The following is a 24,318-nucleotide window of genomic DNA, read 5'->3' on the forward strand; positions in this document are numbered from 1 at the left end:
GCGGAATGGGATAGACTGGTGATGGGTAGTAAGGAGGGCACGTATTGCATGGTGCACTGGGTGTTATAAGCAACTAATGAAGCTTCGAACTTTACATCGGAATCCGGGGATGTACTGTATGGTGACTAACATAATATAATAAAAAATCATTTAAAAAAATAATAATAAAATAAAATAAAAACAGAAAAAAAAAGTTTGTTTAAACCATAGCATTTCCCCACTCTGGTTATATACAGTTCATTTGATTCTACATATAAAAATCTATTTTAGTTCTGTCTTTATATGTTGAATGGTTTCTGCATTAAGGGTTTATGCTCCTGAAATCATCCAAACTCTAGCCTTACCACTACCCCTTTTCAGTCTTAATTCTAACAAAGAAATATTTTATCCCTTTCACCCCTGCAGCCCCAAGGCTTTGAGTATACCGTGAATGTCATGGATTTAGAGTGAAAAGTAAAGAGAAGATGATTCTAGAACTAGATAAACAAGGCCCTGCCCAGTTAGATCATCACTGTCCCTCCAGTAGACAAGGGAACATGTAATTATAATTCAGTATGACAAACTGATAACAAAAACGCGGTGTCCAGTACAAGCATTAGCAAAGAATAAGGCCCCTGTAAGCAGAGACTGTTTTTGGTTTCTCACTATGTATCCAGCACCAACAGAGTCTGATACTTAATAGAGTCAATAAATCATTTAAATGAATGAGAATAATTCTCCCTTAGAAAGAGGCAAGAAACAAGGAAGTCTTCCCAAATGAGGTGAGAGCTGGGCTTTGGAAGTCAGACAGGTAGATGAAGGGGTTAAGAGAATGAATGATAGGCATGGAGAACAGTGTGAGTGAAGCTGCATGCCCTGTTTTAGCAAACTGCAAATAGTTTGAATTGCTTCAGCATAAAGTGTAAATTGAAGAGCAGCCAGAGATGGAGATATATTAGTGAAGAATTATGTTGTTTCCATGGGTTTCTTTGAAAAACAAAGAACATTTTTTAAAATAATCTGATTAATTTACTTTCCAGAACACTTTCTAAAATGTGTTTCTGTGTACCTAAACCTCAAAGGGCTTTGATATTTTTAAAAAGTTAATTAAACTTATTGTTGATTAAATATTTTCATTTTAATATTATCTCTAGCATTTTAGCTGTATGTTGGATTTTTAGTAAATTTGTCATTTTATAAATTTTACTTTATAATGTTGAATGAAAATGATTTTACCTTTTCAGATTATAGAGATTTATAGTGCTGCATTTGTATTTATTATATGCCACTGTTTATTAAAGTGCAACAGCATACTTCAAGTCAGGTGTTCTATGGAAGCCCATTCTGTGATTAGATACAGTTTGTGGGCATTTTCCTTATGCTGATGGGGCTACTAGGGCACTCCTCAGACTCCCAAGTTTGACAATCTAGGGTTTAGTGGAAAGAGCTATGGCCCAGACACCAGGAGGCCCAGGTTCGGTATTTATAACATTGCTAGTTAGCTATAGGATCATGGCTGTTTCCTTTTTTCATTTGCTAAATAGTGGGGCTGAGTTAAATGACTTCTAAAGTCCCTTTTATTTCTAAAATTCTGTGGTTTTGTAAATCTGTAGCTATAGTTCATATGATTCCGGAGCCTTGGACAGGAACGTAACCCCAATTACAGTGACATTTTCCAGTAGGACATCTTGTGAAAACAGGGGCTGTCTACACTGTGTTTTCTAAAATATACTTTCATTTTGGGGCACCTGGGTGGCTCAGTCAGTTAAGCATCTGCCTTCAGCTCAGATCATGATGCGGAGTCCTAGAATTGAGCCCTTCATCAGGCTCCCCACTCAGTGGGGAGTCTGCTTCTCCCTCTGGCCCTCCCCCTTCTCATGTACTCTCTCTCAGATAAATAAAATCTTAAAAAAAATATATATATATATGTATATATATACTTTCATTTTTTAAATTTAGCTCTATGTGTGAGATATAGTTTTTCTTTTTATAAGTACTTTTTTTTAAAAAATAAAAAAGATTTTATTTTTTATTTTTAAGTGATCTCTATACCCAGTGTGGGGTTTGAACCTTACAACCCAGAGATCAGGTGTCACCTGCTCCGCTAACTGAGCCAGCCAGGTGCCCTGAAATAAAGTTTTTCTTATTAAACTTTTATAATTAAAAGTTCCTTTTTCTTCCCAGGTTATATTAGAGATCTTGGTAGGATAGGTAGAGATATCTAGCAAGTGATTTGAAGTGTGTGTCTAAAACTCAGGAGAGAAGTCAGGAGTAGTGGTAGATTTGTAGTCATCTACGTAGATTATAGTTTAAAATGTGGAAGCAAATGAGATTGGGGGGAAGAACAGAAGAAGGGAGTAAACAAACAAGGATAGAATCCACACTTCATTGATAGAGGAAAATAAGGAACTCCACAAGAAAATGGAAAAGGCGCAAGGAAATAAGTAGAATAGATTGTGTCACAGATAGGAAAAGAGAATTTAAAAAATGAAGACTTGACTGACAGCCCCCCAAGAAAAAGCACACCATGTGGTGTTAGGATTCACTGATAAATGAAGATAAATCAGCCATGAAGGGAAAGGGTATCAGAGAAGACAGTTTAAGCCAATGGGTGCATGCAATTCAATTAATAAAAATAAAACTTTTATAAGCAGAATCAGACCTGTAAATACAGAGAACAAACTGATGGTTGCCAGAGGGGAGGGGGCTAGAGGGATGGGGTAAGTGGGTGAAGCGGAGTGGGAGATGCTTCTGGTTGTGGAATGAATAATCAAGGGAATAAGAGGCACAGCATATGGAATATAGTCAGTGATATTGTCTGTGTGGTGACAGATGGTAACTACACTTGTGAGCACAGCATAAGGTATAGAGAAGATGAATCACTGTTGTACACCTAAAACCATTGTAACATTGTGTGTCATCTATACTCAAATAAATTAAACATTTGTCAAGTTCCAGTTTAAAAACAAAAAGTTGGGTTTAGTCTTGTTAAGTGTTGAAGGGAATGAAGTTTACATTAGTTACACACATTAGAGTATGATGGCAGGGAGAATAGCAAGCACTGAGCTGAGAAACACAAATTCTGGGCTCTACGTCCAGACTGTCCATTATTTTAATTGTACATCCATTCAGTCATCTCATAGGGTGGAGAGATTGATAAATCAGTTACAATCAGGTTGGTAATTGCTATACCGACTATGACCAAAAATGATTGGACAAATGATTTAAGCCTTTTGGGGCTTCATTTCTTCATCTATAAAATAATAATAATAATAATTTGCTTTAAACCTCATACTTGATGTAGCACTCCCCGCCACAGTTGTGAATTGTTGTATTATCTGCCACCCAGGCACCCCTCAATGTATGTTTAACATACATTTCAGAAATTCATTATATAGTATGCGTCTATTAAAATGTCCCCCTACACTGAGGCTGTCATACCCCATCTGCTAATGAGGTCTTCTAGGACAGACCATACTACATGCTCTTGGCCAGGGAGTACTGTGCACTTTCCTTGAGAGGGCTCTGCCACTCTTTAGTAGAGTTGAGCATATTTTAAAATATATATCATCTGTCTCCTGGAACTGATTTTTCTGCCATTTTTTAAAAGTAGGGAATAGGGGCGCCTGGGTTAAGCATCTGCCTTTGGCTCAGGTCATGATCCCAGGGTCCTGGGATCGAACCATGTGGGCTCCCTGCTGGAGAGTCTGCTTCCTCTCCCTCTGCCTGCCGCTCCTCCTGCTTGTGCTCACTCGCTTGCTCTCTCTCAAATAAATAAAGTCTAAAAAAAAAGATAAATTAAAGAAGGGAATAGTTGTGACCCATAGTGAGTGGCAAAGGATGCAAGTAATGACTGTTGTGCTGGTTATTAAAATGTAAGTTCTACAGAGGCCAGTGGCCTGATGGGCCTCCAAAGAAATGGTTGAGGAAAATGCAGGTAAATGTTGTTAGGCTTTTGTGAATGAGTGACCACCAAATTATCTTCCTAAGGCAGAGGCAGTCACAGATAGTCTCAAGTGACCATTTTGTGTCCTTTGATATAAGGTGACCTTGTATTTAACAAACATTTATCAAGTTCATATTACATGCCCTGCCCAGTGCGAGGTGCTGGTGTTACATTGATGAATAAAAGAAATCCCTGTTGGATTTTATCATTTAGTAGGAAAGATAGAGTGAAACAAGGGCAAGAGACCTGTGGGAGGTCAGTTTTGCCCAAGCAGTATATTGAGTGATTGTTCTGACTACTACTGGTTCTTGATGAAAACCGTATAAACTGCATCTTTTATTCCCAGCTTCGCTTCTCCCTCCCTCTCTGCATTCCCACACCTCAGGGTAACGAAAAAAATATATATTGCAGTTTGCAGTTGGGTATCTGAATCTCCAGGAGCATGTTACTAAGCATGTATGGTGTATATAGCTGGGAAAAAAGTTGAGAACTCCCGAGTTCTGGGTCATAGCATTTAAATCTGTACTTGTAAGCCAGACCATGTTCTTGAGTACACATCTACATTTTAATTACTTTGCTTTTCGTTTATAGGTCCAGGGGCAAGTCCATCCGACTCTCGAGTCTAGTGATGATGCCCTTCAGTATGTTGAGGAGTTAATTTTGCAGTTATTGAATATGCTATGCCAAGCTCAGCCCCGAAGTGCTTCAGATGTAGAGGTATGTTAAATTTTGCCTTGTAGTTACTTCATACACACACATCTAATCTGTGTACTTACTGTAATGTTAATGAAAGAGTTTGCTCTTCAAGTTCACAAAATATGTATGTGGTATTAAAAAAGTGAAGACTGGATTTATTCTAACTTTGTATTAAGTATCTGATAACTCGTATATGTTTTAGCTGTCCAGTTATTCCATGTTTTGCTTTTCATCTGGAATGAACTTCTGTTGACCTCCAAACACTATTTCTTGATGCAAGAATTTTATACACACACACACAGCTTTAAAAGTGGAATATGTTCAAGTGTTTCGTTTGTTTTTAAAGCCAACTGTCATTTAAAAAACATATCATTTAGGGGTGCCTGGGTGGCTCAGTTGATCAAGCATCTGACTCTTGATTTCAGCTCAGGTCTTAATCTCAGGGTCATGAGTTCAAGCCCTGCTGGGCATGGAGCCTTCTTAAAAAAAAAAAAAAAAAAAAAGAAACAAACAATTAAAAAAAAACATGTCAGTTAATCTTTTGATCTTCACTTGTTACATGTATTTTATTTTTTATTTTTTTATTTATTTTTTCTTAAAGATTTTATTTATTTATTCGACAGAGATAGAGACAGCCAGCGAGAGAGGGAACACAAGCAGGGGGAATGGGAGAGGAAGAAGCAGGCCCACAGCAGAAGAGCCCGATGTGGGGCTCGATCCCGTAACGCTGGGATCACGCCCTGAGCCGAAGGCAGACGCTCAACCGCTGTGCCACCCAGGCGCCCCTGTTACATGTATTTTAGATACTATGTGAACTCCTTCCCACCAATTGGAAGGAGAAGGAAACATAAAAATGTAGGAAGTTCTGGAGTCTCTTATTAAGATGACATGGCCCCTGTCTTTTTAGGGTTTCTAGTTTGGAGGAGATACAGATAGGAATATGGGCAATAACATTATGTGATGTGCATAAAGTGTATGTGGGAAACCATAAAAGGGAAAAACTAATCACATAGGCTTTGGGGCTTATGGATTAGCTTCCCATTAGAGGCAAATGAAGGAGTTAAAAATCTGAGAAGAAAAGAAAGAAGGTTTGAAGTTCCAACTGTAGAAAAGGGAGATAAAGCTGGAAATACAAAGTTTTCTGGCAATGATGAAGGATCATATGACTTCAGTAACCTTGAATGTATACTAGTACAAATCTTCGGGTTTCTCTGACATATCTTTTGCAGTACTCAAATGTGGCACAAAAAAGATAGTTGAGTTGAATGGTATTTCACCATGGATATACAATGGAACAGTAGGCCAGGGAATGGGGGAAACTGATAATAGCAGTGCTTTACAACCTTTCAGAACACAACACACATAAGAATGTAACAAAGATTTTATCACAAACAGTGGCTGGGTAGGAGGTATATCTAAATACCCCAGGCCCTGCTTAGTTCCCCAGGGGGCTGAGGGATTGCTATATGGGCATATCCAATGAGAAATTTCTGAAAAGAGATCAGAGAACCTAAACTGGATAGGAAAAAAAGGTGAAATGTAATAATGGCTGCTATTTGAGTGCTTGCTATAGTATCATGCACTGTTCTAAACACTTCCATGTTTCATGTTTTATTTAAAGTTTTTAATAACCCCATAAAGATGGTGCTGTTTTTTTCCCTTACTAGAATGTAAGCTCTAAGGTTATTTTTCTTGTTCACTGCCGAATTCCTAGCCCCTAGAACAATGTCTGGCACTGAGAAGGCACTCAGGAAATACATGTTGAATGAATAAATGTGGAAACTGAAGCACAGAGAGGTTAAATAAATTGCCCTTGCCAAAGGTCACAGCTAATAAGTAGTGAAGCCAAGACTCTAACCCAGAAAATCTAAGCTTTTTGGATGTACATTCCAACTTAGCTATTCTGCCAGGAGAGGGCAAGTAAACTGGAAAAACATACAGGGAACTAGTGTATTAGATTTCCCAATAAGGTCAGAGAACTGATAACACTAGAATACCTGAGTGAGAGAATTAGAAGAATAGATTGAGATCAGAGACAAAGTTGTAGGAATTTAAGATTTCCTCAGTAACACAGTTACAAAGCAGGATGTGGCCATGTGATGGTGGCTGGGCTAGAAGCAAAGGTCCCCAAGATGAAGTATTCAAGGAATTAAGAGACCAGGGTTTTTTATGTGTCCTTAATAAAGATGATAAAGTCACACAGGATGATGGCAAGATTTTACATGACCCAGAAACAGCTTGGGGAGTGGAAAAGATGTTAAATTCACCTTCAAGTGGGTTTTGGGACAAGGGCAGTTTTTGCTCTAGAAGTCTTCAGGGAAGATACAGGTTTCAGCTGAAGCAAAGAGGTATTTAAAAACATTGAATTACGGGGGTTGTGGATGTAGAAAAGATTGTGTACAACAGAATAGTAATTCACTTTGATTTCTTAAGTAATTCAAAGTAGGTTTCATACATTTTTATCCCATTTTTTCCATTGAATTATAAGGTCAGCTATCTTGTATTCATGATTTCCTATAGGCACTTAATTACATTGGGATTCATTGGGATTACATTGGGATTCAGAATAGATCTTGAATAGAACTGGTTGTCTGACTCTTCTCATGAATAAGTCCAGTTCCAGTTGCTCTTTTGGGTCCTAGTTAGGTTCTCCCACAGTGTTTATAAAATGCAGCACTCGGCCTTGTGCCTACTGTATTAGAATAGGGTTACAGATCTCATTTTGCTTCTCGTTCTGATGTTAGATGACATTCCAGGAATTTGCTAGTTTGGTTACATTACAACTCAAATTCAGCTCTTTCTAGATATCTTGTACTATATACCTGTGTTTACCTAATTTCCTCCTTTTAATTAATGTAGAAACTAGTATATAATTTTCCAATATATAAGGAGATCTCCATGAATACTTGAAAATTGCTGAGTCTCTCAGTCTTTCACTTGTGCAGATTTAACCAGTATCTAGGCCCTCAAGACTCTAAATAATGAGGATATTTCATAGCTTCTTAGTACTAAGAAAACTTCTGAGATATTGAAGATATATGTTTACCCTATACCCTATCTTGTGTTATTTTTTTAAACACTTAACCTGGACCCTTAAAATAGATGTAGCCATGTGATATACCAGTGAGCTGGCTTTGGGCTTGGGAATGGTCGGGAAAGAGAATATACGACAGTAATAGAATCTGACAGAATAGCAGTCAGTTGTGTAATAGGCATTATAATTTCAGAATACTGTTATATACATATTTATGTCTTTACAACAACCCTGTAGAGTAGGTATTCTCCTTATTTTATAGGTTAGGCAACCCTCAGAATGGTAGAATAGATTTTTTAAAAAGGTGGAAACCTGGGTCTTTTCCATTCTTTCTAAATCTTTCTAAAGAATACATTTTGGGGGCGCCTGGGTGGCACAGCGGTTAAGCCTCTGCCTTCAGCTCAGGGCGTGATCCCGGCATTATGGGATCGAGCCCCACATCAGGCTCTTCTGCTATGAGCCTGCTTCTTCCTCTCCCACTCCCCCTGCTTGTGTTCCCTCTCTCGCTGGCTGTCTCTCTCTCTGTCGAATAAATAAAAATAAAATCTTTAAAAAAAAAAATAAATAAAGAATACATTTTGATTACTTTAAAGTATAAATATAATTTAAAGTAGAATAGCAATTCTTGCTTAATATTTGGCCCCAAGGGGATTTGTTTTAATGAAAAAGTGAAAGTGAGTTTTACTTGCCTTGTAGTTTTAGGAAAATAGATACTTCAAAAGTGCTTGAAAACTGATGGATAATATACATATCTATAATCTTGCTTATGTTATTTAGCATTTTTGATAAATTGTACTACAGATAATCACAGATTATAAACTATCGTAGTCCACATGAAAGGGATTTCATTTTATTGATGTAGCCAAAATTCACTAATCCATGCCACCAATATTTGAGTATCTATTCTCTGTCAGACAGTGTTTGAAATGAGTAAGGAAGCATTTATACGAGTGCTGTGGGAGTGTAGAGGAAGGGTATGTGTTATTTGTTTCTGTCTTTTCAAAATAATTTAATATTTAGAAAATAGGTATAAAATTGCTCCCGTGTGGTTTATTCCCCCTCTCTCCATTTTCTATATTTAATCTTTTTAGAAAATAGAGCAAAAGATAATAGTATTTTTTCCATGTCCCTGGTAAAGTATATTTAATTTCTTTTTTTTCCCTGTAATTTCTTAGGTCTCATCCTTTCATAATTATACTTGTTCTTTCCCTCTTTCTCTCTGGTTAACTAGACTGATTTCCATTTGTTAATGTCTTTCCTCTTTCCCTTTCTGGCTTGTGTCCTGTATTTAACCAACTTTTATTTCTTATGTCACTGATGCACTTTCTTCTCATTTAACTCAGGCTTTCTTGGACTAATTAGATTTTTTTTTCTATGAACCAAATTGTAAAGTTTAAAAAGTTTGCTTTACTTTTCCATTCATTTTGTTGTTGTTGTTAACTTCTTTTCCTTCACATCCTACAGAACCCTTGTAATTTCGAAGTGTTCTGTTAGCATTTAGATTTCCCAAGTAATTTCTATTTTCTACCTTTCTAGCATCCCCCTCCCTAAATTCTCCCACAGTAAGCCTTTATTACTATTAATGGGACTTCAAAAGTATGTAGGGGTCCGAATACTTGCACTGAAGTATGTGTGTGGGAATTTTTACAGGTCCTAGAATATTTGTACTGGAAGTGATCTGCAAGGATATCTATTTAGACCTTTTTATTATGTAAAGGAAAAGACAGGATTCTGCTAATAAGAGACTGCTGAATCTCAAACCTAGCTCTGTATCTCAAAATTTTCCCAAAGCCACTAGATATTAATGAAGGTGGAATTTCTCATTTCAAACAAATTATTAGTCTTAAAGTAGCAGATTAATAGAATTCTAATTCATGAGTCTTCCGTTGATCATTTCTCCTTGGGCTCTTTAAAAAACGTTAAAATACATAAAATAATCATAAAAATTTATTTTGCTCTATTAAATTTGCCACTACAAGAGATAAAGTAATTCTTTCAACTTGGCCTTTTCACATTCGAGGCATTTTGTTTTTTTTTTAAACCCTACCAGTCTTTTCCCATACATTCTGACCCCGGTTGTTACCTCCTAAGTATATAGTTGGTAATTTGATTCCAGTAATACACTAATAAGTAAGTTTAAAATGTATTTTTCATCAATATTGTTTTCCTTTTCTTGCCTTCTCTTTTATCATTCCTGATTTTCTTTCCCCTTCTTTCTTAAAACAATAGATAAACTTGGAATTAGGTGGATAAAACTGAGATGGGAAGGGATTGCTGTTCTGTTTTCTTCCACCTCAACCCTTGTCTCCAGTTTGCCTCTGTAATTCCACCAGTGACTTTTTTCCCCCAAAGACATATGTTCAGTATATTTAGAATTGTCATATTGAGTTCAGCCTCTCTTCTTTTCTGCTTTTCTCTCACCACTGTATACCAGTGCTTTTTAAGATTCTAGGTTATGACCCATTAGTAAGTCATAAAATCACTTTAGTGCATTGCCCAACTAACGTTTTTTAAATGAACAGAAAATATCAGTATGTTGCGTATAATAAGGGCAGGTTCTGTTTTATGAACTTTTTTCCAGTTTAGTATGTGTAAGGATATAATATGAAATGAATTAAGAATTCATTATTTCTTACTGTGAGTTGAGGAAAAAAAGAAAAAGAAATTAGCCACCCACAGGGCCATCCCATTATAAGGTTTGTACCATGGTTCTACCCATTTAATTAACCACAGGTTAAACCCATCACTGAATTTTTAAATTAGAAGCCTTAGTTAAGTTAGTCCTAAATCTCTTAATTGTTATTTTTGGAATCGTGAGTCATTTCCTGGGAAAAAGGAAAAGAATTTTTGCTTTGGTTATTCCTTTCCACCCTTTCCCCCTTCCCTTTCCTCTTTGTCACCTGCCAAACTCCCCCCAATATTTTGGACCTTTGTATTGTGTGTATTATATGAGGTAGAGTGTCCTGGCAAATAGCTTTTCAACTAGACATTTCATTTGCACACTCCATTTGTAACTACAGTAATTTCTTTCAACACACTTCTAATTTCATTAATTAGAATTGAAACGATCACTTCTTATGTTTGGCAGCTGATTTAGCCTTGAGCGTAGATGAAGAGAAAATTTCTTTAACTTGAATGGGTTAAACTATTCTTACTTTATAAATTTGTTCTTAACGCGTCCTGAATCAACATGTTTTTACCCCCAGAGTATCACATGGCAATCTTTTTTATTTTCCATTTTAATAACAACTGAAAAAAGTTTTTATTTAGACTTAAAAAAATCAGGAGTGATGTTTAATTTTATCAGGTTTTCCATACTACTAGTGATATACATGTGTTTAAATTATGTTAATAGCGACCTCTACTGGTTATAACTATGGTATCCTGAAAGTGGAATTCTAATACTTGAGAGAATGGTTTGAAGTGAATTACATTAGTAAAAGTAGGGAAATTCAGCTTTTATATTAACATGAGTTCCTTCACTTCCAGTAGAAATTCTAACCGAATAAGTGCTAGAAATCTAAGTGAAGTATTTTGTTAAAAATTAATGACCTATGAAGGATTCAAACTCTAATGATGAGCTATAGTGTATAAAAATCACTGTTACCAATGTAAACCCTTGATTTCCATGATGTGTAAATAGTTTCGAAGTCAGGTACTTTCGCATGATGAATAAAGTAAAGAAAAAAATTCTTAGAGGTTTCAAGTTCAAAATGCTACTTGAGTTTGGTGTTAAAAGGACAAATGAAGGACTGAGCTTAGGTCTTGTTCCTTGAGACTTTATATAAGCCATGGTTATTCTAATCATTCTTGTCATTAGCTTTATCACAGTGAAGTTGAAATTCAGAATGTGATTTCCCCCCTAGATAATACAAGGGATGCTTAGTCTCTTAATTGCCTAATTAAGAAACCAATACATTGACAGCTATAGTTTTCTCTTAGCTTAAGTATGTTTGCAGTATAAATTATACCATATGTGAAAAGCCTGCTTTGGGGGTTCTTTGATTTTAAAAGTAAATTGTAAGTGAAGAGCACTATTTAATATATTTGTTGCTTAGTTGTTATTTTCCTATTTTCCAAGGAACGTGTTCAAAAAAGTTTCCCTCATCCAATTGATAAGTGGGCAATAGCTGATGCCCAATCGGCTATTGAAAAGAGGAAGCGAAGAAACCCTTTATCTCTCCCAGTAGAAAAAATTCATCCTTTACTAAAGGTAAAGCTGAAATACTGCCTTCTTGCCTTTGAAAAGCAAAATAAAACCCATGATTTTTAAGAATATATTTTATGGATGACAGTAAATTGAAGAGTAAAATTCTCTCATTTTAATTTTTCCAGGAATTCATGTCATGGGGAGGGATGATATGATAATAGGAAAGTATAAGCTGGGCAAAATGATTTAAAGAAATTTCATAACAACAAAAATATGCAAATTGAAAGGACTAAGAAAAGTTATAATTGTGGATTTTGTTCATTACAGGTGTTACTAGAACCTCAAAGAGAATTTATAAAACTCCTTTCTTGTTGGTTAGACCTAAGTGTCCCTATAAGTCCTTCAAATCGTCAGATGTGTAAGGACCTCTTTGAGTCTGCCACAGGGCTATGTGTAATCTTTGAGCAAAAACTTTCTAAAGGTTACCTAAACTACCCAGTCCCACTCCTCATTTATATCAGTCAGCTGAATCTCTCCAGAACTAGTAGAAAGAATAATTACTGGAAACTCTAATAATGCTATTTCTGTTGATTTAATAAGACAAGCAAACTCATCAAAAATATAGGTACTATAGTAATTAAAACTTTGATAATACTTTTGATATCAATAATTTTTGTATGTACTATAGTACAAGCAAAATGCTAATGCTTGCATACATTATCTCTAAGTTTTATTACTCCACAAAGTTACTATTCTCATCCCCAGTTTTTAGATGAGGTAACTGAGGCAGAAAGTGATTAAGTGACTTTTAGTCCATGTTCACAGGGATCAGAGTGATAGTGTTAGGAAACTTAGGTCTGTTTGATCTTGTCCACGATTTCAGATTAACACTTGGATGATGTTTAAGACTGTCAAAGGGTTATGTTTTGTACTTGGGTTGTTGGAATAGAAATATCTGCCTGTATCTTACTGGTCTGAGGAAGTAAGTGCAAGTTATAGAAAATTAAGGAACTATTAGCAATTGCATACTTCTTTATAATTCTCTTTTTATGATTCTTACTAGCCATATATTGAATTATAGTTTAAGAGAATTAACAAATTGAGGTATGTGCATGATGTATTAATGATCCTAAACTTTGGATTTTATGATCTAATTATGGATATCATTCAATTTATTAATACATTCTCAAACTATATCTTATACTCTTATTATTATACTATAACCATTTAATAGTTTTTACATGTCTTTAAAGGTAAATGCCACCTGTCCCCAACTTAAGTAGATTTCTTATTTCAAAGTTTTTTTTTTTAAATCAGATTGTTTAGAAAATAGACTTTGTTTTCCTGTAGGCCCCACAAAATCCCATACTTTCTTTGAAGTCTAATAATACTATTTAACATGCCCTTAATAACCACTGTTGTTCAGTAGAACATAGCATGATTTTTTCCCCCGAAACAGTTATAGATACCAGGAATGTGCCATTAGGGTTTTGGGATCCCAGGTTCCTTTGGAAAGAAGAATAGAGGTATAAGGCTAGTAGATATTCCCAGATACCAGTAATACATTAACTTTTGTTCTGCATTAAAAAAAACCCATCTTTTGTTATAGTTAATTCCAGGTATCCTGAATTAGGTAAAGTGAACATCTCCCAAACTGGGGTTTCCCTTCCTAGGTTAAGGATAATCTATTTAGTAATCTGTACTATTTAAGTGTTTTACATAATCATGGGTAATTTTGCCTTACCTTTGCTTAGCTTATATTTCCAAATAGCAATATGTATGTTATTCATAGATGAGCCACTTACAATTAAATGTTGTTAATAGTCACAGGCCTCAGTAAAAGTTAAGCTAAATTGTATACTTTTTTAATCAATGTTTCAAATTTGTGGTATATGATTTTTTCTTTTACTTTTTCAGGAGGTCCTAGGTTATAAAATTGACCACCAGGTTTCTGTTTACATAGTAGCAGTGTTAGAATACATTTCTGCAGACATCTTAAAGCTGGTGGGGAATTATGTACGAAATATACGGCATTATGAAATTACAAAACAAGATATTAAAGTGGCAATGTGTGCTGATAAGGTACGATACTGATCTTCTCTATGTTTTGTTCTTAAATTTTTATTCCTAATTTATTGGATGCTAACATACTATTCAGACGATAAAATTATATATTATGTGTTAGTGTATATTTCCAGTAACCTAATAGCAGGTACTCAAGATAACACTTTATTATATTGTGTGTGGGTGTGTGTGAGTGTGTACACAGTACTTAACTGTTTCAACATGTCATGCAGTTTTTCTTTTATGTGTTCCTGCAAGTAGGGTTAATACTACTGATAATCTCTTATTAGTAAAATTCTTTAAATTATTTTGGTTGGGACACTTAGAAGATTATGGATTTTGAAAACAAATTTGGAAAATGTAAAAATACTAAGCTCTTGAGAGTTCTATTTCAATACTTAACTATCTATAGATACTACTTGTATGGTTTTATTATAAGAGCACAAATTTATTGAAAGTTAAGCATATATGAAATTTATCTCATTTGCTCTTTATGGTACCCTTCTAAGGTAAATGCTCTTATAGAAAGGGAACCGAAGTTCAGAGAGATAAAGAAATTGGTCCAGAATTTTCTGAGAAGTTTTAAAGTCTAGACTCAAACTCTAGATCTGAGTCTAAAGCTTTTAGTTATTGCACTAGACTGCCTCAGTATTTTCATTTTCTAAAAATGACTTTGTGGAAAAAATATTTTCTGATGAAGCGTTTCAATCCATTTTTTTTCTCACTATACTCTTATTGATTTGGAATATTCTTTCTGATTACAAAGTCCACTTACAATGTGAGCATACAGAGTAAAATCACCTGATCTGTTTCAAATGTATTGATATTTTTAAATGAAGAAATATTTGGTTTTTAAAATAGTTATTTTTTCAGTAAATGTAAAATATTTGATACTTTTAAGTGAATCAGATAAGTAAAATATTTTAGTACATACTATGAGCTCACAGAGGGAGAAGATGCAAAAGAAGTATAAAACAAAGCTCCAGGGCACCTGGGGGGCTCAGTCCATTAAGCATCTGCCTTCCACTCAGGTCATGATCCTTGGGTCCTGGGATCGAGCCCCATGTCCCACTCCCTGCTCAGCAGGAAGCCGCCTTCTCCCTTTTCCTCTGCCCCCTCCCCCTGCTCGTACTCTCTCTCTCTCTCTCTCTCTCTCTCTCTCTCTCTCAAGTAAATTAATAAAATCTTTAAAAAAGTGAGGGAGAGAGATCCAGAGTTGATGAAGGGAAACATATTTGTGAAACAAGCAGAAAGTAATCCAAGATAAAATATTAGTTCATTGTGTTGTAGGGATATAATGATGTCGAAATTTACAGAAGTAGAAAGATGAGGTTTAGCAAGAGTAATAATAGTAGACTTCTTTGAATAGTAGACTTGTTCTTTGAATAGTAGACTTCTTTAATAATAATAATAAGGACTGGTTTCGATCAGTACAGATGTAATCAGGGAGGCCAATTAGCAAACTGAATTATTCAGATACAGGGTGGTGAGGCCCTGGAATGAGGTGGTAATGGCAAGGGTATGAAACAGAGGAAACTAAGTCAGAGAGAAATCCAACATAGAATTTGGGAACAAATTTGAAGTAATAGGTTAACAAGAGAGACAGACAGATACTACTATTAATAGAGGGCTTGGAGGAAGTTTGTGATATTAGATGGAGAATTCTGTTTTAGAGAAGATACGGAGGAGGGGGGCAGTGGCAGTATAGCTAAGAAGAGATTATTGTGTATCTGCTTTTTATCACTTAAGAACTGTATTCAAAGAGCAACTTAGGGTGCTTAACTTCGACTATAGATTTATATTTTATTGTACTTGTTTTCTATCTCTGTCTAGGTATTAATGGATATGTTTCATCAAGATGTAGAAGATATAAATATATTATCTTTAACTGATGAAGAGCCTTCCACCTCAGGAGAGCAAACGTATTATGATTTGGTAAAAGCATTTATGGCAGAAATTCGACAGTACATAAGGGAACTAAATTTAATTATAAAAGTTTTTAGAGAGCCCTTTGTCTCCAATTCAAAATTGTTTTCAGCTAATGTAAGTATTGTTGTGTGTATGCATATATCATTGCATGTGTTATTGATTTTACATGACCACTCAAATTTGAATTTGTGTAGTTCGTGATTGCTAATTTGTCCAATTTTTTTTAAGTTGTGGGATTTAATTCATAGTGAATATGATCTCAGAGTTGCTACAACAGGTTCGATAAATTCAACATCATAAATTAAAAACAAAATCTAGACTGAACTATAAGTGCAAATGAACTTAAAATCTTCTATGTACTCCAAGGAATAAAGCCTCTTGTTAAAGTGGAAGATTTTTTCGTTTAATTTGACTTATTTGAGTCATTCAACTAACACTTCATCAGTGCTGCCTATGTATGTTGTTAGGCATCATATAGCACTTGACAACAGAGATTCAAAGATGAATAAAACAGTTCCTTCCCTCAAATTGGGTCTAGTCAAGATTGAAATGTAAACTTAATATTAAATGGCAATACAGTGTGGTAATTACCATAATAGAAGTGTGACAACAATATTTTGGGGAGCAAAAAGAGAGAGCTGCTAACGTTGAAAATTAGAGAAGGGATTACTGATCCTGCAGTAGTAATCAAACCAACCTAACTGAATCCTGGGGAAATGCTGAGTGGTGAGAACAACTAAGATTGTCTAAGAGAGTTGCATCCTAGTAATTCCTAGAAGTCTAGCCATGGGTGACTGACGGAAAAGTAGTGCTTACTACAGAAGCTGAGATGGGGGCTCAAGTTATGGCAATGAATGATCATTAAAATTACAGGAGTAGTTTATGAGTTGCACAAATCTTTAAATAGAGTTTAAAAAAAAAACCATTGAATTGTTCACTTTAAATGGATGAATTTGCATCCTATGTGAATGTTACCTTAATAAAGTTGTTTTTAAAAATAAAGGAGCCAAGAGACACCTGCCTGGCTCAATCGGTGTAGAGTGTGACTCTTGATCTCGGGGTTGTGAGTTCAAACCCCACGTTGGGTATAGAGATTACTTAAAAATAAAATCTTCAAAAATAAAGGATTAGGGGATGCTTGGGTGGCTCAGTCGGTTAAGTATCTGCCTTCGGCTCAGGTCATGATCCCGGGGTCCTGGGATCCAGTTCCACATTGGGCTCCTTGCTCAGTGGGGAGCCTGCTTCTCTCTCTGCCTGCTGCTCCCCCTTCTTTTGCTCTCTCTCTCTCTCTGACAAATAAATATTTTTTAAAAAAATTAATAAAGTAAAAATAAAGGAGTAAAGAATAGGTAAACATCTCTTAAGACACAAAAATCAAGAACCGTAAAATAAAAAAATTAATGAATTGGACTTCAATAAAATGAAAACCTTTTGCTTTTCTAAAGACACTGTCATAAAAATAAAAAGGTAAGCCACAAATTGGTAGAACCTATTTGCAATACATATATCTAACAAAGGACCTGAATCCAGAATATATAAGAAACTTTTACAATTCAGTAATTGGAATAATAGCCTGATATTTTTAAATGGGCAAAAATTCACACACTTTATGAAAGAAGCTATACCAGTGGCCAAAAAGCACATTGAAAGATGCTCAACATCAATAGCCATAAAGGAAATGCAAATTAAGACCACACTGAGATACTACTACAAACTCATTAGATAGAAAGGCTTGACAATACCAAATGCTGAAAAGAATATGGAGCAACTGCTTGTGGGAATGTAATCTAGTACAAATACTTAGAAAAAGAGTTTGGCCGTTTTGTGTAACATTCAACATAACCTAGCTATACTACCAGCAATTCCACTGCTAGGTTTTTACCCAGAAGAAATGAAAACATGTCCACACAAAACTTGTTCATGAGTGTTCATAGCAGCTTTATTTGTAATGGCCCCAAACTGGAAACAACCCAAATATCCATCAACAGGTAAATGGCTATACAAATTGAGGTATGTCCATACGGCGGAATACTACTCAGAATTAAAAGGAATGAAGTAGTTATAAAAGCAACAGTATGGATGCATCTCAAAAACATTAGCTAAGAAACTAGACAAACAAGATTATATATGATTCTATTTTTTTACTATTCTAGAATTCTAACCTGTAGTGACAGAAGGCAGATCACTGGTTTCCTGGGGGCAATAGTGACTAATGGGGATGAGGCATAAAGAAACTTCTTAAGCTAATAAGACTGTTGTATATCTTGACTACGGTGATAGTTACAAGAGTGAATAACTACATAAAATCTCATCCAAAAGTGCATCAAAATAGGTTTATCTTACTGTATATGAATCCTGCTTCAAAGTTGATTTGACAAAAAAAAACGCAGTCACTAAAAATAAATCAAAAAAATAGTAACTGAATAATTGTAAATTAGTTCTTGTTTTTCAGTTACCTAGACATTTTTTTAAAAGTTAAAATTGACAATATTCAGTTTGGTCAATTACTTCTATATACTACTGTGGGAGGGTAAGCCAGTGGACTCTTTTTAAGAAGATATCCATGGACATTTTAAATACATACTCCATGGTAGGAATCTATCCAGGAATCTAACCTACAGAAAATCTTACAGAAGTCACTAGGTGTTGTGTTGAGCATTCTTGTATGCATGTGTATTTGTAATAAAAACGAGATGATAGATGAATAGAATGAAGAAATGAGGTAAAAGGGGACTTTATGGACTTACGGATTTTTTGGCCACTGCTGGTAGAACAGGAGCCTTGGCATGCTGCGAGAAGGCCCGGGTAAGAGAGGAGCTGAGGCAGTTAGGAAGCACGCATAAGTACTTCTGCTACATATCAAAGTAGGGTGGTGGTTGTGAAGGAAAGCACTGTATGACTGAACTGCTATTGTCTTCATGAAACACTACTTTTACCTGAAAGAATGACTGACACACTGTGATTATTCAGAGTTGTGTATTTGGCAGACATTTCTCAAAAACAAATGAAGCGGGGGAATAAAATGAATAAACCTGTCACTTCTAGGAAAGTGGCAATATTTGTTGATAGTATTAAAGATTGAACTTTCAAATGAAAATAGAATTTTGGAAAATTGTATCCACTCACACTATCAGTGGTGATACTGGTGGATTTGGTCTTGTAATGTTCTATAGTGAAATGTGTTAATATTTGGAAGATTTGTGGAACTTAGTGGACCACTACTTTCCAAGTGACCTAATTCATAATGCTACAAAAACAAACGTGGGTGAAGGATGCACTCAGAGTTTAATATAGACCAATGGATTTTAATGTAGAAGTACAAAGTTGATATGGTTTCAGATTCCACATTGCAACTAACATCTAAGAAACTACCATTTGTTGAGTTTTGGTGTAGTATCATAAAAGGCCATTCACTCCATTTATATGAAATGTCCAGAAGAGGCAAATCCATGGAGATAGAAACTAGATTAGTGGTCGCCAGCCCCTGGACAGAAAAAGAAGAAATTGGAGAATGCTGCTAATGGATGTAGACCTTGTCTCTGGGGTGATGAAGATATTCTGGAATTTGATAGTGGCGATAACTGAAGAGCTCTGAATATGTAAAAACCATTGAATAGTGTACTTTAAAAGGGTGACTTTTATGGTATGTGACTTATATCTCAATAAAGAAACAGTACTGAAAAAGAAAAGGAGATCTACAATTATTTGAGTAGACTATTAAAATATTCCTCCCTTTTCCAACTATTTGTGTAAAGCTGGATTTTCTTTGTATGCTTTAATCAAAAACAATGTATCACAACAGATTAAATGCAGAAATATATGTATGAAAATCCAGCTACCTCTATTAAGCTAGATGGTAGAGATTTGCAAAAATGTAAAACAATGCCATTCTTCTCACTAAATTTTTTGTTTTAAAAAGTAGTTTTCGTAAAAATACTATGTATTATTTTGAGAACCACTGACCTAAAGAAATGTATTTGCAAGTTGTACATCTTTGCAAAGAGAATTCTTGAATCGTCTTTCAAGTTTGTAAGTTAAAATTTCTCATTGTATTTGCCATGTTAAATTTCATGATTATAAAATGACTTTTTGGCTCAAAATTTGTTTTTTATTCTATAACCCAACTGAATTAATGTGTTTTTCCTCCCAACAGGATGTAGAAAATATATTTAGTCGTATAGTAGATATACATGAACTTAGTGTAAAGTTACTGGGCCATATAGAAGATACTGTGGAAATGACTGATGAAGGTAGCCCCCATCCCTTAGTAGGAAGCTGCTTTGAAGACTTAGCAGAGGTAAGTACTTTAATTATACACCCAAAAAAAGTCTGCATAAAAGCTCTACATTTGCATTAAAACTGGAATCTAAATTCTTGTTTCCAGCTAAAATCATAGGTATTAACTGCTGACTACTCTGTCATATTGTACATTCCTCAGAGGTTCATTGTCAGCATTTGTTTCTGTTATCTTATGAAACGCACAAAGAAGTGGTCTCTCATCCATTGTAAAGAAGCAGATCCCACAGAGGGGAGGCATTTACAGCTGATAGTCCATCATCTTGTCTTCTGTAACAAAGCTAAGAAAAGTCCATGAATCCCCTGTCATTGAAGAAGCCATGGAAGTTGGACCTGAGGTTCGACGGCTTGTGTTCCAGCCTCAGTTCTGCTACTTAGTTGTATGTGACTGTGGGCAATTTATCTCCAATCTCTAAATCCCCATATCTGTATTTCTAAAGTAGGGATAATAGTAGGACTCAGGGGGCACCTGGGTGGCACAGCGGTTAAGCGTCTGCCTTCGGCTCGGGGCGTGATCCCGGCATTATGGGATCGAGCCCCACATCAGGCTCCTCTGCTATGAGCCTGCTTCTTCCTTTCCCACTCCCCCTGCTTGTGTACCCTCTCTCGCTGGCTGTCTCTATCTCTGTCAAATAAATTAAAAAAAAAAAAAATCTTAAAAAAAAAATAGTAGGACTCAGGATTTTTGTGAAAATTAAAGTAACCTACCTAAAATACCATCACACAGTAAACTATTCAATATATGATAACTGTACATTATTATTTAGAATAGGAGGAGTGAAGTGAATAGGAAAATCAAGTCTAGGACCTAGGTGATTCAAATGTTATGGGGGTAGAAAAATATTAACCTTCTCCTTGGGTATTCAAATACTGAAATAGTCCTACATTAGTCCTATTAAGTTAGCATTGGTGGTCATGCTGAGATTTTTAGCTCTTACTTTGTCTTACTCTAAAATCCACAAACACAGGGTTTGGTTTGTAAAACAAAAAATTTAAGATTTTCAGGCCAAATAGTATGGTAAGCTTAAGATTCACGATGGCCCCTCCACTCTGGCTTCAAACACATAGAAGTCATAAAGTGTATTTTTTTTAAAAGGAATATACATAACTAGACTCAAAAATAAGATTAGAAATAGAGTAAGCATTCCAAGTAATGAGCTCCAGTAGTTGGGTGCTCAGCTCTTGAGGATAATGGAGACTAAATGTGCTCCATGAAAGTGAGCAAGACTTCTTGCTTCAAGACCCTGATTGTAAGAGGATGCCGGGGAAATCCCATCAACTTCCGAAGTTGTGGACTTGAGATAGGGAAACAGAAACACTACCTTATAACAAAAATAAAACGTAACAAATTACCCTACAGTATTAAGCCGGAATGATTACAGAGCCCGAGACCCCAAAATTACTTACAGAGCAGGTTCAGGTCTAGAAGGGTGGCCATACAGGGACGGGAGAAAAGAAAAGGAAACCAAAAATTAAAAGCCTCCCCCTAAGAAGTCTATATAATACAGAATTCCAAAATACAAGACAAATTCTCATGTTTAGAGTGCTATCTAATAAAATCAACAACTAGAAAATAAATTAATTCCAGGTGAAATTAATTTTGTACAATAGACATACAAAGAGTTTAGAAGAAGTTTAGGATGCTCAGAGATAAATGAAGAAATATCCATTTATAAAGAAGATTTTGTGAAACAAAAATAGGTGGAAAGGAAATAAGAATAGGTAAGTATCAAAACAATTAGGGATATTGGGAATTAAATATAAATAGAAACTCAATAAACCGAGTTGTTAAACCTAGTTCAAGGAGAAAATTAATGAATTGGAAAAAGGAAATGAGGAATTCGCTGAAAATGTGACACAGAGAAACCACAATTAGAATATGAAAGAACAGCTAAGAGTAATAAAGGCTACATTGAAGGGCTTTGATATCATCTAATAGGAGTTTCAGATAAAGAATGATGGAGAAGAAATATTTGAAGAGGTCACAATTGAGAATTTACCAGAAATGAAGACATGAGTTCCCAGATCAAAAATGAATTCCAAATACTGGACAGGATAAATAAAAATAAACCTACAGCCAAAAACATAGTAGAACTATAGAACATCAAGGATAAAGAGAAAATCTTAAAAGCTGTGAGAGAGAAAAGAGAGTGGTACTTGAAAAGGAACTACAGTTAGAATGAAGACTTCTCTTTAACAATAGAGGCTAACAGTTGAGTAGTAGCTTCAAGGACTAAGGGAAAATAGAATTTTCTGCCCAATTAAACTTTTATTAAAGAGTGAGTTCAGGGGCGCCTGGGTGGTTCAGTCGTTAAGCGTCTGCCTTCGGCTCAGGGCATGATCCCAGAGTCCTGAGATCGAGCCCCACATCAGGCTCCTCTGTTGGGAGCCTGCTTCTTCCTCTCCCACTCCCCCTGCTTGTGTTCCCTCTCTCACTGGCTGTCTCTATCTCTGTTAAATAAATAAATAAAATCTTAAAAAAAAAAAAAAAAGTGAGTTCAAAATTTAAAATAATAAAGCTCGCAGAAGCAGATGTAAGAGATCTTCATGACCTTAGAATAAACAAAGATTTCTTAAACAAGACACCAAAACCATGACAGAAAAGATTAACTGAACTTCATTAAAGGTAAGAACATCTGTGTCAATAACCGAAATTAAGAGAGTGAAAAGGCAAGCTACAGATAGCGAGACAATACTTGTAGTATCTATAGCCAATAAAGGACTCCTATCCAGAGTATGTAAGATCCTTAAAGACAGTTTTTTTAGAAAATAGACAAAAGACCTAAGCAGGTATTTCCTGAAAAAAGAAAAGGTGTTCAGCACCATTCATCAAGGAAATGCAGTTTAAAACCATTGAACAGTTGGAACTCTGCATTGCTGGTGGATGGAATATAAATTGGTTCAGCCCCTTCAGAAAACTGTTCGGCTTATCTACTAAAATTAAGCATACGGTGTACTGTATGATCCCGCAGTTTTACTCTGGGGTGTATATCAGACAAAAGTGAGTGCCTGTGTTTACCAAAAAACATGTTTAAAAATGTTCATAGCTGGTTTATTCATGATGGATAATTTGTCATATATTCACACAGTGAAATGCTATATGGCAATAAAAACGAATGAACTACCGATTTTAAAAAAAGGGCAACATATGGCTCACCACATAAAGACATTCAAAATACTATATAATTCCATTTGTAGGAAGTTCAAAAACATGTAAAGATGGCAAATCCAATATTTATGTAGTATTAGAACTATTAGGCAAATTCAGTATAGTTGCCACATAAAAGATTAGCATAACAATTGATAGCATTACTGTGCTCAGTTATAACCCATTGAATACATGACATTAAAGGAAAAATACTCCATTCACTATAGAAACAAAATTATAAGACATTCAGAAATAAGCCCAATAAATACTCTAGACCAGTTAAGAAAATCATAAAATAATTAGATTCATAAAGAAGATGTGAATAGGTAGAAACACATGTTATGTTCATGTATGGAAAGACTCAATTGTATAATGATACTAGTTGTCTCCCAAATGATCTCTAAGTCCAGTGCATAACAAGCTAGTCCTAGAACTCATGTGGAAGAATGAAGGGACAAAAATTAAAATTTTGAGGAAGAACAAGTTATAAGGATTTGTCTTGTCAAATTTTCAAATTTATTACGTAGCCACAGTAAATAAAGAGTGTGGTGTTGGTGTAGGTATAAACAGTGCAACAGAATAGAGTGCCCTGAAAAAAATATGTATGCACACATGATATGTGACCAAGATTACATTACTAACCAGTAGAGAAAGAACAAACAAAAAATGATGCTGGGTCAAAACTGGTTATCCATATGGAAAGAAAAAATTCCATCCTTAGCTCATTTCATACCGAAGTTCTCAACAGATTAAAAATCTAAAAATGAAAAAGCAACCTTTAAAAGTTCAGAAGAGAATATAGGAGAATATGTTTATGACTTTGAGATAGAAAGGGTTTCTTAACACAGTGCAAACCATAAAAGATTAAAATTTTAAAACTTCTGTTTACAAAAAGACACTATAAAGTTATGAGAAACATGAGAAACACCATATACAAACATAAAATGGATCTAATATAAGAGCTAAAATTATAAAGAAAGCATAGCTTAGAAGAAAGCATAGCTAAATCTTTACAACCTTGGCTTCGGCAAAGGATTCTTAGATATGACACCCAAAGCATAAGCTACAAAACAAAA

General features: G+C 35.2%; 1 protein-coding gene across 3 annotated transcripts in view; it reads left to right on the forward strand.

Annotated features, from left to right (window-relative positions):
• Positions 1-24,318, forward strand: part of SOS1 (SOS Ras/Rac guanine nucleotide exchange factor 1) — a 138,155-nt gene that overhangs the window by 54,710 nt on the left and 59,127 nt on the right. For 2 of the 3 annotated variants that reach the window (XM_002924049.4, XM_011230809.3), the window contains exons 2-6: positions 4,517-4,642; positions 11,737-11,868; positions 13,723-13,887; positions 15,703-15,912; positions 19,952-20,095. In XM_002924049.4, coding sequence (XP_002924095.1) covers positions 4,517-4,642; positions 11,737-11,868; positions 13,723-13,887; positions 15,703-15,912; positions 19,952-20,095 — 777 coding nt within the window. The remainder of the gene's footprint in view (positions 1-4,516; positions 4,643-11,736; positions 11,869-13,722; positions 13,888-15,702; positions 15,913-19,951; positions 20,096-24,318) is intronic. The other variant, XM_034659628.1, reaches the window with a different exon arrangement.

Source organism: Ailuropoda melanoleuca, chromosome 4, assembly GCF_002007445.2.
Source record: "Ailuropoda melanoleuca isolate Jingjing chromosome 4, ASM200744v2, whole genome shotgun sequence".
NCBI classification, from domain to species: domain Eukaryota; kingdom Metazoa; phylum Chordata; class Mammalia; order Carnivora; family Ursidae; genus Ailuropoda; species Ailuropoda melanoleuca.